This window comes from Papaver somniferum, chromosome 7 (genome assembly GCF_003573695.1).
Source record: "Papaver somniferum cultivar HN1 chromosome 7, ASM357369v1, whole genome shotgun sequence".
NCBI classification, from domain to species: domain Eukaryota; kingdom Viridiplantae; phylum Streptophyta; class Magnoliopsida; order Ranunculales; family Papaveraceae; genus Papaver; species Papaver somniferum.
In genome coordinates this window covers 121,638,674-121,653,483 of record NC_039364.1, presented here as the reverse complement: position 1 = coordinate 121,653,483, position 14,810 = coordinate 121,638,674, and the positions used below count along the sequence as shown (strand labels likewise).

Here is a 14,810-nt window from a genome sequence, read left to right as displayed (position 1 = left end):
TTTAATTTGTTGATATTGAGAAGAGGAAGCATAAACAACATCATTTTAGAAGAAGAAATACAAATCTAGGTACGAATTTGTTGTTGTTTAAGCTTATTGATTTCGATTTTATGATTTTGGTTTTTTCTTATATTTGATTTTTTTTGTTTTGATTTGGAATTTGTTGATACGAAGAAGAGGAAGAATAAACGAGATTATTTCAGAAGAACAACAACAAAACTAGGTACGAAATTTGTTGTTGTTGTTTGATTTCAATTTTTTTTTTATTTTTCAAGTTTGTTTTTGGATTATTTGCATTTCTTATTGATTTGAGAAGAGATTTAGTACTAGATGAACTCCGTTTATAATTCTTGTTAGCATTTGTTGATTCTGAGAAGAATAAGAAGAAACAACGTTGTATCTGAAGAAGAACAACAAATTTAGGTATAGATGATGTTTTATAAAATGTGTAACTTCAAGTTACACATATTGTCATGTGGCAGGTGTAAGTGCTATTTGTTATTGCATGACTAAACTAGTTGGAACGTATTGTCCAGGGCAGCTTCTTCTATTTCTAATGGTTCTAGTACGTTGTCGAGAAACAATCGTTCGGTTGGAATGTATTTGGAAATAAGAGCAAGCCCGCAAAACCCTTTTTTTTTTCGATCTTATGATTTTGCTGATTTTCATTTCTTTTAGTTTCGAATTTGTGGATACCGAGAAGAGGAAGAAGAACCCACATTATTTCATAAGAACAAACCTAGGTATGAATTTTGTTGTTGTTTGATTTCAAGTTTGTTTGTTTTTTGTGTTTTTGGATTTTTTTACATGCACGATTTGAGAAGAGATTTAGTACTATCTGAATTTAGTTTATAATTATTTTTAGTATTTGTTGATACAACATTGTTTCTGAAGAAGAACATCAAATCTAGGTAAAGATGTTGTTTTATAAAATGTCTAACTTGAAGTTACACATATTATCCTGTAGCATGTGTAACTATATTCAATTATGGCATGTGTATTTTTAAGACAAATTTTTTCTTTTGTTTTCCTTTGTTGAGTATGTTGATTGCTCATGTTATGTTTAAGTTGCTGCATATGATATATTTTCTCATGTGAAACAGGTTGAACACTAGTTAGATGCATGCGAAACTGATTATGCATTGTTGAGTGTACTGTTCTTTTAACTTCATTAAAGATGATTGCTCGCTGTTATTCTTCAGGTTGTCGTTAACTTTTACAGAAGGGACTTGAAGAGTGCAGCTCTTGCAAGGTTAACTGTTGTGCACATGCTCTCAAGGTTTTCAAGTATGGTGTTTTAAGAATAGGAACATGCACACTTCCAAGAAATCTACCAGGGTTTAAAGATGCAGTTGATCTTCGTTTTTGTTATACAACCATTACACGTCTTTTTAGATAATTTTTGCATTAATTTGTTTTTTTTTTAAGAGCACGAACGAGTAATTAGATTTGTGACCCAAATTCAAATTTTTGTTAATACAAATTGTACTTGAGAATCTTCTGATTGTTATTGTTCTGAAAGAGTTAAAAATGAGAGTTGGAATGAATAAGAATGTATTGGTTACAAATCTAATGATTTTATTTTGTTTTTGGTGTGTAACTTCGAGTTACACATGAAAATTGGATATGTAGACAAAAGTTACACATGCAAATTGGATATGTAGAAGCAAGTTACACATGTACATTGGAAGAAAAAACAAACTCAGAGCTGGAACAAGCTATATGAATATGTAACTTCGAGTTACACATGCTAATTGGATGTGTAAACGCAAGTTACACATGTATATTGGAAAAAAAAGGCTCAGACCTGGAACAATCCGAAATCAAGTACACTTGGATAGCAATATGCGTGTGTTCTCCCTGTTTCCGTCGCCTAAGCAAGCGTGGAATGCAGGACCCGTGAGAACTATCGTGTAATCTGCTGACAAGAAGCATGCGCTTGGATCAAAAAGATCTATTCATGCCGTTAAGTTAAAAAAAAATGGTTATTATTCTGTGTAGTCAACAGCTGGTTCCCTTGTATTTGCCAGTTTGTTGATCTAGATTTAAGTTATTGACCACTGGTTCCCTTGTATATGCCAGTTGTGTTGATATTAGTCAGACCGGTATCTCAGTCCATTAGGATAGGTTCATTCTGGCAGTGGCCTTCAGACAGATATGTGAAACATCGATCATTTGGTTAACATCAAAACCATCTACATTTTTCTATTTACATCTCCTTTTTCTATCCATATGATTAGTTTGACTCCGAATATGATGTCCATAGCGCAACTATCTGAGTAGAGCTCTGTCACTTTATATGAATTTTAGTATGCTTGAGTGTAAACTCGTGTACAACAATTGGAATTTCGCATCAGGGTACTTCCTCCTGTAGTCAGTGATTGTAAGCCAACCAAGGAGATTCTTTAGTGCCTTCCAAGGTTCTGCATAGATAGCTAGGGTCTGGAGTAATGGTTTTGTGGGCACACCTTTGGTAAACCCTCCCGAGATTAACTCGGTTTTATTTATTTTTTTATTAGTTTTGCTCGAGGACTAGCAAATAATAAGTTTGGGGGTATTTGATAGACGCATTTATGTGTCTATTTTGTTCTCAATGTTCTGTATTGTTAGACTCGATTAAATACTTATTGTGTTATTTTATGTTTTTGTAGATGTTTTTGGAAAAATAAGCTCTTGCGGCGAAATTGGCTCGAAAAGTGGTGTTTTACACCCTAGGATAGAGTACTAAAAACACCCTAGAAAAATTACTAAAGGCACCCCAAGGGACATGTGTTATTCGAAATCCAGCAACGGATAAGGGGGCGACCACTGGATAAGGGGTGACCTTCTTCACAAATTCAAAAAAATATATTTTGGCGGGAAAATATTTGCTCTTCACTGGCAGATTTTCTCGATTGCATTTGGACGTGATTTTGTGCGATTCAATCGCTGGAACTTTGTGGAAAGATGTAATATATCATAACAGAGCTGGTATGGGTGATTGTTTCGACTGAATTTGGCTGGATAATCACGTGGAAAAAATCAGGGCAACACGGGTTTGAAAATGATATTCACGGATTTTCAGCAAGTTTGATGTGTGCTGCTCGTGTTTGGATGACACTTAGTCATTGAAGATGTGTGTGGAAGCTAAATAAGGGAGTATCAGAAGCTGTTTACGCGTAAAGAATCATTTCCGGGAAGAAAATATTAGGAAAATATTTTCTTTTAACACCGAGTAATGGAGAATCATGGAGAGTTAATGAGCGTGATTTCTTGTCGCTGTTGGGTATAAATAGGTTCCCTGGGTGTCCTAGAAGCGGGGTCGAGAGTTTTGGGAGCTAGGGATATCTAGAGAAGACGAAATCAGAGTTTAACAAAACTCTGTTTCTGCTGCTGCATGAAGATGAACACGAAGAACAATAGACTGTAAGAGACTGTGGTTCTTCAACAAGGACAGCGACAATGGAGTGTGGGTCGTAGTTTCCCAAAGACTACATCATTTCATATGTTTCGTTCTTTGTAACGAATTATGAAACGATTATAAACATTGCAAACACCCGATTTACACCATTTTCTCTTCTTATTTTCATTATAAACACCATTTGATCAATAAATAAATATTTTGAGTGTGTTTTTATCATGATGAGCTAAACCCAACACTGGGACGACGGAGGAGGGTGAATTTCATACACGGGTAAATTTATTTTATTCTTTTTTATGACTTTTGCATTAATTTAAAATTGAAATATGATTTGAATTAATTGGTTGTTATTTAATTTGATGATGTATGCTTAGCTTAGGTGTTTTGATACATCATGCTTAGGATTTACAATCAATGTTTTAAGAATCTATCTTGGAAAAATCAGAGTCCATGTTAATTTTATTGAGTTTTAATTGTCAAAGAATATATGAATGAACCTTGTGTAGTGAATTCAGCCAAATCCTTAGTCCTAGTACCTCTCACCCATTGTTAATATTTTTGTATATATAATTTTATTAAATCTAAAAATTCCATTTCCTTCACAAGTCTGAAACGAATCCTATTTACTACAACCCCATCAAAAATCTGTAATCATGTAACTTGAAGCTCTTTGATAGTTACAAAAGCTCTTTTGATTTGTAATTTCTATGTGTAACTTGGAGCTACACATGCTAAGTTGAAGTGTATACGAAAGTTACACATGCTAATTGGATATGTAGACACAAGTTATACATGCAATTTGGATGTGTAGATGCAGGTTACACATGCAGATAGAAGTCAGTGGTGAGATTTTAGATGTGTAACTGGTAGTTACACAAGCTCATTTGCATGTGTAACTTGTAGCTACACAAGCAAAATACACAAGCTAACTTCTAGATACACAAGCTAGTCTGTTTATCTCCAGATGCAATAGTTGATTCAACAAATCTATATCGATCTTAATTCTCAGTTGAAATCACTACTTAATACAGCAGAAATTTCATCAAATTTTTTACTAAAAGCTAGGGGATTTTGCTCGATTCGTTCCATAATCGTATCTTGATCTGAAAATCATGAAAACACCTTTTAAACAAACAATCGAGATTAAGGTTTGGGAAATATTTATAAAGAGGAGAGATGTGAGAGTGACTTCCACGAACCCTGATGAAACTAGTCTCCTTTTACTTTTCATCTTCCAAAATAAATCAATCCAAACGTAAACTCAAATCAAAACCTAAAAATCAAATACAACGGAAATCATATGCTTACAAATCAAAACAACATCAAAATATACCTGAAATAACTGTGAATCTGAATGATTTGTTCTTCTAGTTTTTCTTCTACAAGATTGAAATAGGAAGAAGAAGAAAAAAGTTTAATCCGAGTTTAATCTGTTCAACAAATCAAACATGCAAAATCATCAACAAATCCATCAACATCTGAATGAAAACATACATGTTCTTCTATTTTTCGTCTTGAAGATGAATTGATTTGATTGGTTTTAGTATCTTTTTCTTTTTTTATTTTGGTTTCTCATGTGACGAGATCTACTTTCTCTCTCTGAAACTTAAAATAATGTGGTCTGTGTGAGAAAAAGCTAGATTAGATAGTTATATACCAAAGGTCAATCTAGTCATTTCAACTTCTAATTTAATTCGGGGCCTAAATTTAAATTTCTTTTAATTAGGGGCCTCATATTATGGGTAACCTATGGGTGGGGCCTTAGCCAAATTTTCCATTTTTATTATGATGTCAACAATTAATAACTATATGGGTTGGAATCTTTGGATGATGATTAATGGGTAAAGTTTCATTTCATGTAGTTGTGCAACATTCAAGTTTTTGGTGTCCTTATTGTCGTTTTAGTTAAAATTTCTGCATGATCTTAGATAACCCAGACCAGCTCCATCTGCTTTCATAACCCAGACAACGTGGTCAAAAGACTCGTCGCAAATATCCTGTACCAAGTTAAAGTTTTCGGGCATCCAACTCAAAATCAATTGGCAATGAGTGGAGATGCCCTAAGGAATATAAACTTCATGATCTTAGATAACCCAAACAATGTGGGACTAATAGTCTCTACAGTTTTTGTTCAATATGGATAATGTCGACTTAGTATGTTACTGTCTACTACCTTATATAGGCTACTAATAAATTTTTGTTAAGAAGGACATGACATCTAAAAAAATCTCTGCATCCTTTGGGTTTAAGTTTAACATGGGAGAGGAATTCTATCCAACACTACAATTGAACTTTGATGGATTCCTCTTCTCCACATTTTTGAACAAGATTTTCCTCACTTGTCTTGTCTGAGATCATAAACCCAATAAGGTCCTGAAAAATTCAAAGATGTCTTGTCTGTGATGCCATGCTTCTTAGTATACATCCCCGCGAGATATTGATGGTCATGTAGGCTCTGTAGATGCGTAAAAACGTCCCCGATGGATTGATGACCCAGAGCGGAGACATACATGTCTCTTGTAAGCACGACTCACCCTATTTGAGATCAATGACTAATTCCTAGTACATCATCATGAGATATACTGGTCATGTCTACTCTAGGCTCTGACTCGACTTAATGAGGTTTCCGAATAATTCTTAGGACATCCCTGCGAGATGCGCTGGTTATTCTGCCTCTGGGCCTTTTCGACAGATTCCTAAAACATCCTTCCGAGATACACTGGTCATATTGGCCCCATAAATACGGACACAATTGATTTCTAACATATCTCTTCAAGATACACTGGTCAAAGACAAGTGAGCCAGAGTCTCGCAGAGACATTAATCGGGTGTACAAATCCCTTTCTATGTCTTCACGACGAGTCCCAGCTGACCACAGAGAGATTTGGATCCGTCTGCAAAATCTCGGAGAGATTCTTATCTCTTCTTAAAATATCGGAGAGAATCACATCTCTCCTTTAAATATCAGAGAGATTCAAATCTCCCTGGATATCTCAGACATGGTCGAATATTCCCCATGATAGGCATGAGCCTCATGTAGGAATCGAGTCTCCATTCAGACTCTCCACATGAATTCTGAGGCACCCCATTCCTTTTCACGTGACTCATCCTAGTCATTCTCACAAATCATAGAATATCTCTTTATCTTGGCCAAATCGGCTAAAGAAAATATTTCTCTCTCTCAACACATCATCATAAAGGTTGACTCAGCTTCACACAAATGGGGGGATAACAATTAGGGTTTTGATCTGGCGGTCTATGGCACGTGTGAGAAATACTCGGATTATTTCCCACTGCAGAAGAGAGTAAATGCGGTGGAATAATAAGATAAACTTAACCTAGTTTATCTCTATCTATTTCTGAAGAGACGTGAGAATTGCTTCGCACGACACGGAAAGCAATCCTTATCTTCACCGACCTAAGATTAGAGAATTCAGCTGTAAATAAGTCATCTATTTCTCAAGCTAACAAAATCTTTCTCATAACCTCTATGAGCAGTTCTTCTTCAAACCCTAGAATTGTTTGATCTCTCTCTTCGTATGATTCCCTCCCTAAGACCAGCCTTAAACCTCTTCCTTGTGACTGAAGCAGCCTTTGAATGACCACTGTATGTGGTTTAGGCAGAGACTATTCGTGCTCAACCTCCCGTAACTCACTTTCAGAAACCCTAGATTCCCACTTCTAGCCTCTCTCATATTTTAGGTAACTACAGTGGTGTACTTGGTACCGTATTCTTTTTGGTAAAAATTTGGTGAACTATCCAATTTGGATAGTAAAAAAGTATCTTGAAGATTCTTGGGTATTAGACAAGTACCTTAAGATAAGTATTTCTTCTAGACTCAGGAATTCAATCCGAGGGTTAGTCAACAAAAAAATTGTTTTTTTGGATATATTTCACAAAAAAATGACTTATAATAATAGGAGGGAAGGAATTGATATGAATATGTTAAGATCAAGATGAGGGATTCAAATTTATAGAGGATGAATTGACTCATTAAAAAATATTTGAAATGACTAGATTATCCATTCAACCTAAAACTTTCTTCAAAGCCAACTGAAGCTTTAACTCTAGTATCTTACTGTTGATGGTGGTTTTTAGTTCAGGGCTAAAAAAATCTTAAAACCCTGTATTTAATGCGCCGCCTCTGCAAAGAGACAGAGCCATTTAAAAGTGATGAGTGCCTAGGCCTCTTTACTTTACATATGTATCGAGCAATTCAGTATACTTACATATGAAATTTATCTATAATGGTGCATGTAGCAACAATTCCAAATATTCTATAAATTTTATAAATCTTCCACCTGCATTATTCACTAATGCATGGCCTGTCGAGTATTTATTCTATGCTATATTCCCCAGCTGAACTCTTGATATTGACATGACATGACAATTAATATTCTCGCAGTTGAGTAGCATGAATTTCCCGAAGTGTCAGGATCAAGATGTGCACAGAAGTACTCAATCAGAGGCACGCAAAGTTATGCTGTCCTCTGAGATAAAAATTAGTGATTTTTGTATCAATGTGCAAAATTCACCAAAGTTGATTGGTTTTGTGGCAGCTCACAAAATTCAATTTTTCTAACCTAATTTTATCAATTTGCAAAAATTAGTTTTTTTGCGGCCTGCGCAATATCTCGAACCCTATTGGTCGAGACCAAACCTAGGAAAACTAGGAAATTGATCCACCATGGAGCTAGTAGGAGCAAACCCTACCAAAAACAGGAAATAAATAGAAAAGAGGAAACCGCGACCATAAGGAGTCGTGGCAGAAAAGGCTTGGCCACGCCACTTGGCCGGCTAATTTGCCCTAACTCGAGCTTCCTATGGCCGGCGCTCCTTCTTCTATTTTGTTGGTTGTCGGCCCCCCTTTTCCGTCGACCAATCAAATCGCTCTAAATGCGCAACCTACACTTTTAATTAAAAGTGGAAGTTGGTTGGTCGACACACCTAATTTCTTAAGGAATCGAATATAGGCTGCCCATGTCAGTCTTAAAACGATCACGACCGCACGTTTTGGCCGGCTGGTTTGTCAAACTTGGACACCTCCTGACGGGATCGGACAAGCACCATCATATACATTGGTGGGTCCACTAATACTTCGTCCAATCGGAGCCCACCCAACCTGCAAGCAGAGCCTTAAACCGATTGCTCAATGAAGGTTGGTTGGCGTCTTTTAAAACCCTAATTTATGTTAGCGGCAGCACATTACTGTCCCAAAACGATCTCGGTCGTCCAACTTGGCTAGCCAAATCGACCGGCCCAGATCCAATTTTAGCCGGCCAATGAAGTGCTAGTATGCTCACCGGCGGCTTGCCTTCAACCCTGGCCAATCGAATTGCCCCCATCCCACAGCTAACGCCTCAAACCGTTAGCTCAAAATAGTTTGGTCGCACGGCTTTAAAACCTCATGGTCGACCAACGGCAGCACATAACTGGCGCAAAGCAATCTCGGTCGTCCAACTTCGCTAGCCGAATCGACCGGCCAAGATTTGATTTCAAGCAACTGGCAAGGCGCGGCTATGTTCACTAGCGGATCAACAATAGCTCCAACCAATCACATTGCTTCAAATGCGCCAGTAATGCCACAAACCGATCAGCCAAAGTGCGCCAGTCACACGGCTTTAAAAGCCTTGAATCGAATCAACGACAGTATGCAAATGCCGTAAATCATCTCAGCCATCCAACTGGGATAGCCAAATTGACCGGCTTAGATTTAATTCTGGGCAACCAATAAGGTGATGTCGTGCTTACCAGCCGCCACTCTTCCATGTGTGCCGATCGGCTTGCCCTCGACCTGCCCAAGCGGTTCCTGGCAGCTGCTCGAATAATTAGGTCTTGCAGGCAAGACCCACTCAGCAGCCTGCTGCATATTTTCTACAAATATACTTGAGACATCAAACATGTCACAAACTGGGGGATGTTCATCAGGATATTGGTCTGGAGGTTTACAGCGTGCGGCGTGCACCACGCCCATTATGAGAAAGTGTCAGGAAAGGCGGACAGTTAGTGGCAGCAGAGAAGTAGTGGGTGTAAACCGACCGGTTTTTCCCTCATAGTAGGGACGTGGTTTTCAACATTTTACACGATCCACACTTCTCCATCACTCAACTACCTCCACTTCCTATGAGATCAGGGTGCGTTCAACTATGACTTATATAAATAGGTTTTCAACCTATTTCAACCAACAACGCTTATTAACACAAATATCCAGAAAACATAAAAAAGAACTTATAGCTTACATTCATCAAGGAAGTTCCACATTCTAATACAAGTCATAAAACAGCCACACCTTCAGAGTTGACCATTCTGATCTCAACACCTTCTTCGCTTCCCTCCCTATGATCAACCCTTCTCCTTCGTTTTGTGACCGAAGCAAGACTGGAACGACCATGTCTTGGTTTAGGCCAGAATTGTACAGATTGATCTCTCGAATCTAAAGTACTCTTGTGCAGTACATTTGTTTTGGGTTTAAATTCGTTTCTCGATGGCACACCCAAAACACTTATGAGCTTAAATAAGTGAATATGTGCATCTACTTCTACGTAGTAGCAGTTGTAAAATTAAATAGTACTATCTAGACTCTCTTTTTTATTTTCATAAAAGAGATAAACTTCATATATTAATTGATAAGGCCATTTTGAGTTCAGAAATATTACAATAGTGATCATAGATTAGATTACATCATCGTAGTAACGGTGACTCCACATGTTCAAGACTAAGGATTCTCCAATTTTAACCATTACAACCATTCCCGCAAATCTTAAAGACGTAACAGTGACATATCAAGACAAAGATGCCAAATTTGTTTTGAAAAAAAAAAAATTTGCACTCTGTAAAATTCCAGTCGTGCGATCTTTGAAAATTCTAACCAAGACTTTTTCAGTCACCCAAGGGTTTTTAATCTCTTGGTGATGAAGGGGTTTTTTAATCAACTAAAGGTTTTTAATTCCTTGGTGATATGAGTAACAGTAAAAAAAGTTTTAATCAACCAAGAATTATTGATAATTTGGAGATAAGAGTAATAGTAATAAGGGTAATTGGAGTTTGTTGGAACAGTACAAATCGGTTTGAATAAGTTTGAATCGTCCTCGGAGTCTTGAGAACATGTATTGTTGTAGTTGGTGATGTTGCTGATGCAAATCTTGATGTTTCTATCATGATGGTGATGATTGTTCTTGATTCCATTGATGGTGTTGTTCTTGTTGTTTTTGTAGTTGAAAACCATCCATAGAGAATCATCCTCCTACTCTTAGCCAACCTCTTCATTTGATTGAAGAAGAACAAGATAAAACTTCCAAAATCAGAATATCCAATCGAAAATAAAACCTAAATATTGTTACACAAACAAAGATTTAAATCTAAAAAGATTAAAAGAAGCTTGAAAGAGATTAAACGAAAAAAGATATCATTGAGGATTTGGGATGCTAAGGTCCGCTCCCAGAGAAGCAGATCTGAGCAACGACATTTAAGGATTTGGCTCTTTATCTTAGAAAGAGAAAGTTAGACAAAATTTATTGTTTGTGGCTCCGTGAAAGTTTTAAGTACTAGCTGGACAAATCACCTAATCAACATCAAAATCATAAGTATATTGTTCTAAAATTCCTAGCCGCAACTGTTTAAAGTCTATACTTGGTATTAATGCTCTTGGAAAATCTCCTCTCATTTTTCGTCTTAGCTGTCTAAAAAAGTAGATGGAAACTTGTTTGCTTTTTAATTCGTTAGAATTCATTGATTGTATATTGAAGCAAGGCACAAGATGAATATTTCTAGATTTTGTAATCTATACATGTTTCTTGTTATGTTATTGGGTAATTTTCAAATCTTCAAAATATTTCCCTCATTTTATGATATTTAACTTTGACCTTAATTGACTAGAATTAAGATGAATCTTCTCCCTCCTCACATCCAATCTTTACCTCCTAATCATAACATTCCAAAAACCTGCCGAATCAATTGAAACAAAGAAACAGTATACACTGACTATTTTCTTTGGTTTACTTCTGCAAATAGCTAAGTTCTATCTTTCCTTTTATGAGTTTACACCCAAATTACCATGGACACTTTCCTTTTTTTTATTTCCTTATCTATTAAATTAATAATTAAGAAAGAGCTTAAGTTTCTAAATATCGTCCCTATTTATCCCACAGTGATAATTATCCGTATATCATGCATTAACTACATATCCTCATATCTCTTAATTTTTAGGCTTTTGTTGAGGTGAAATTTGACCATGGATTCAAGCTGTCAAAATAACAAACAACAACAAAATGGGAATGTTGAGTTCATCATAGATGATCATCATGAAGATAAACGACACCTATTTAAGAATCATTTATCTTCAGATGGTGCGGAAGACTCATCTGTTCATCAACATCAAGCCGGTCATAATGCAGATAGCATCCAACGACTTCCCACCAAGTAAGTATTTTTTTCCCCCCTCCATCTCTGTCAAATATCTGAACTCTAAGAAATTTCAGAATTTTTTTAGTTTTGTTTGGTTTTCTCAAAGTTTGTTGTTTCTATACTAAATTCTGTCTATGAAAATTAATTATTCGTGTTATTGTTCTTGTAGGAGAGGTTTATCAAAGTATTACCAAGGGAAATCACAGTCATTCAGATCATTGTCTAATGTTAGGATGTTTATAAGATCTTCCGAAGCCTGAAAATCCATACAACAACTATTACAAGATGAGGAACTTGCTATGAGTATGATTAATTTTTTATTTGGAAAGTACATCATCATCATCTTCGGCATCAATTAACACTCGTGGGAAGAGATCGAACTTGTCATAGATTTTAATTATGATTTAAAGAGTTTTATTTTTATTATGATGTGAACAATTAATAACTATATGGGTTGGAATCTTTGGATGATGATTAATGGGTAAACTTTCATTTCATCTAGTTGTGCAACATACAAGTTTTTGGTGTCCTTATTGCCGTTTTTGTTCAATACGGATAATATCAACTTAATATGTTACTGTCTACTACCTTATATATACGGGCTACTAATAAATTTCTGTTGAGAAGGACAGGACATCTAAAAAAATTGCTGCAGCGTATGGGTTAGAACCAAACAGGAAAAAAGAGGGAGAAGCAAGGATAATGGGGATCGGGCACCATGTTGATCCTAAATTAGCAATGTCGACTTAGACACATAGTATAAAATACTTAAGTAAAGAAAAGAATCAGTTAAAATACAGGATGTGGAGTATATGATCTGTTTCCATACACGCTGCACAATTTGTACCAGCTAACACAGCTACTGGAAACTGCTCTCATGGTTCAACGGGCAGTTTACGAACCCAAATATTTTGAACAGGACGATTTGGTTCCCTGTTTGGAGTATTTATGGAATCAAAACTTTCTTCAAACCGTTTCGCTTGATCTTCAAGACCAGCATCTCTTAAAGCATTCATAGCTGATCTATAAAGTCTCAAATCCAGACCAGCTCCATCTGCTTTCATATCTTGTAAAAGTTTAACCAATTCATCAATTCTATTATTCTTGGAAAAAATTCCAACCATAATCCCTGCCATAGCTCTATCAATCGAACCTCCATTAAACCGATACTCTTCGTAAAACTTCAAAGACTCGTCGAATGCTCTGGCTTTGCTATATGCGTATATGACACTCGTGTAACTAACTTTATCCGGCGTAACTTTCCGGCGTTTCATTTCTTTCCAAATCTTCTCAACTTGTCTTAAGTTCGGAACTTTCCCATGCATATCTAACAGAGAATTGTATATCCAAACATTTGGTTCGCAACCTCTTTCTTTCATTTTGGCCACCATTTTCATTGCTTCTCTTAATCTCCCAATTTTGCCATACATTGATACCATACTGGAATAAGCAACTACACATTTAACAAAACCCTTACTCTCCATCTCCGCGAATACCACTTCAGCTTTTTCGTATAATCCTAATCGACAGTAAACGTTTATGATCGAAGCATAAGTAACTTGACCTGGTTCATATCCCTGCGAAATCAGTTCGTCGTACACTTTGATTGCATCATTGAGTCCTCGTTTTCTCGAATATCCATTAATGATTGCACAAAAGATACAATCAGAAACCCTTATATCTAACTCCTTCATTGTTTCAACAACTTGTAATGTTTTCTCTACTAATCCTTCTTCAACATACATCAAAACAAGTCTCAGAAACAAAGCTGGATCTCTTACTAATTTTTTCTCCTTCGCTTCTTCAAAAATTTCTTCAGCAATTTGAACTTCACGAATACTAGCGAAAGAAGAAATCAGAGATGAGTAAATCAACGAATCTTCAACAACACCTTTCCCTTTCATTTCATTAAAGAAATCAAGAGCTTCAAATGCGCGGCCCGACTTCCCTAAAGAATTGCATAATACCAAGTAAATCTGTGTATAAATCTTGTTTGTATCAAAATTTTGGCTCTGTAGTTCTTTGAATAAGAACAGAACTTCCTCTGTATTCCCTGTTCTGTAAAATGCTTCCAATGTCTGATAATAAGAATCTAAATCTAACGAAATCCTTGCCGATTTCATTCGATTGTAAACTAAAATTGTGCTACTGTACATATGCAGCTTATTATAACCTTTCATGGCTGAATTAAACGCAGAAACAGCAATATCTTGATTAGATTCGAAAATCCCAAGCAAATTCTCCGCAATATTGAATTTTCTTGCTTTCATACAACCACTTACCAACTTACTACAAGTAATCACATCAGGAAAAATTTGAAAATCCTGAAAATCTTTAGCAAGTGATGAAACTGAATTCCATTGTTTGTGTTTAATCAAGTACCTGAGTAATAGCTTGAATACTAACTGATTAGGTCGATATCCCGGACGATCTTTCGCCTTTTCGTAGTATTGGAAAGCTACAGATTCTGTTTGAGGATCCTTACAAAGTTTACACAGAAATTCATTCGAATTTCCCTCGTCTAGAAAAAGATTTTGTTGGCTTTGAGAGTCTAATTGGAGTGTTAGAAGGTCATTTTTTGTCGAGGTTTCTAATGAAGGATATGATATTGGTGAATTCGTAGAGGAATTTACTAACAGGAACCGACGATTTGAAAGAGATACGACGGAAATGATAATCTTTGAAGAAGATGGCGGTGAAATTAGGGGTTCCTTGTGAGCGGAAGTTAGGGACCAATCAATGGTCTTCCAAATCGCCATAAGATGATGCGAGGGGGAAGAATGTAGAGAGAGAATTGGGACGTTGGAATCTATATATATACCTTATCTTTTTTGAATCTCTTTTGTAGCCGTGTATCAGACGATCCAATAAATAACTGACACGTAGAAAATGCAAAGAGATTGAGATGGGTGGCTCGGCTAGTATCGCTCACTCAGTGACACCCCTTAACCACTTCTTTCATATATTCGGATACTCATTCCGCAAAACCCCTGGCAATTGATCGGA

The 14,810-nt window shown here is 36.3% G+C and overlaps 1 protein-coding gene across 1 annotated transcript; it reads right to left on the bottom strand.

The window, feature by feature from the left end:
• Nucleotides 1-12,513: 12,513 nt before the first annotated feature.
• Nucleotides 12,514-14,578, bottom strand: LOC113298294 (pentatricopeptide repeat-containing protein At5g13770, chloroplastic-like). The gene has a single exon (XM_026546993.1). The coding sequence runs from the start codon at nt 14,561-14,563 to the stop codon at nt 12,680-12,682; it is 1,884 nt and encodes a 627-aa protein (XP_026402778.1). The 5' UTR covers nt 14,564-14,578; the 3' UTR covers nt 12,514-12,679.
• Between the last annotated feature and the right edge of the window lie 232 nt (nt 14,579-14,810).

Excerpts from the sequence above, each read along its gene's own strand:
- LOC113298294 (XM_026546993.1), bottom strand. The coding sequence starts at position 14,563 with ATGGCGATTTGGAAGACCATTGATTGGTCCCTAACTTCCGCTCACAAG.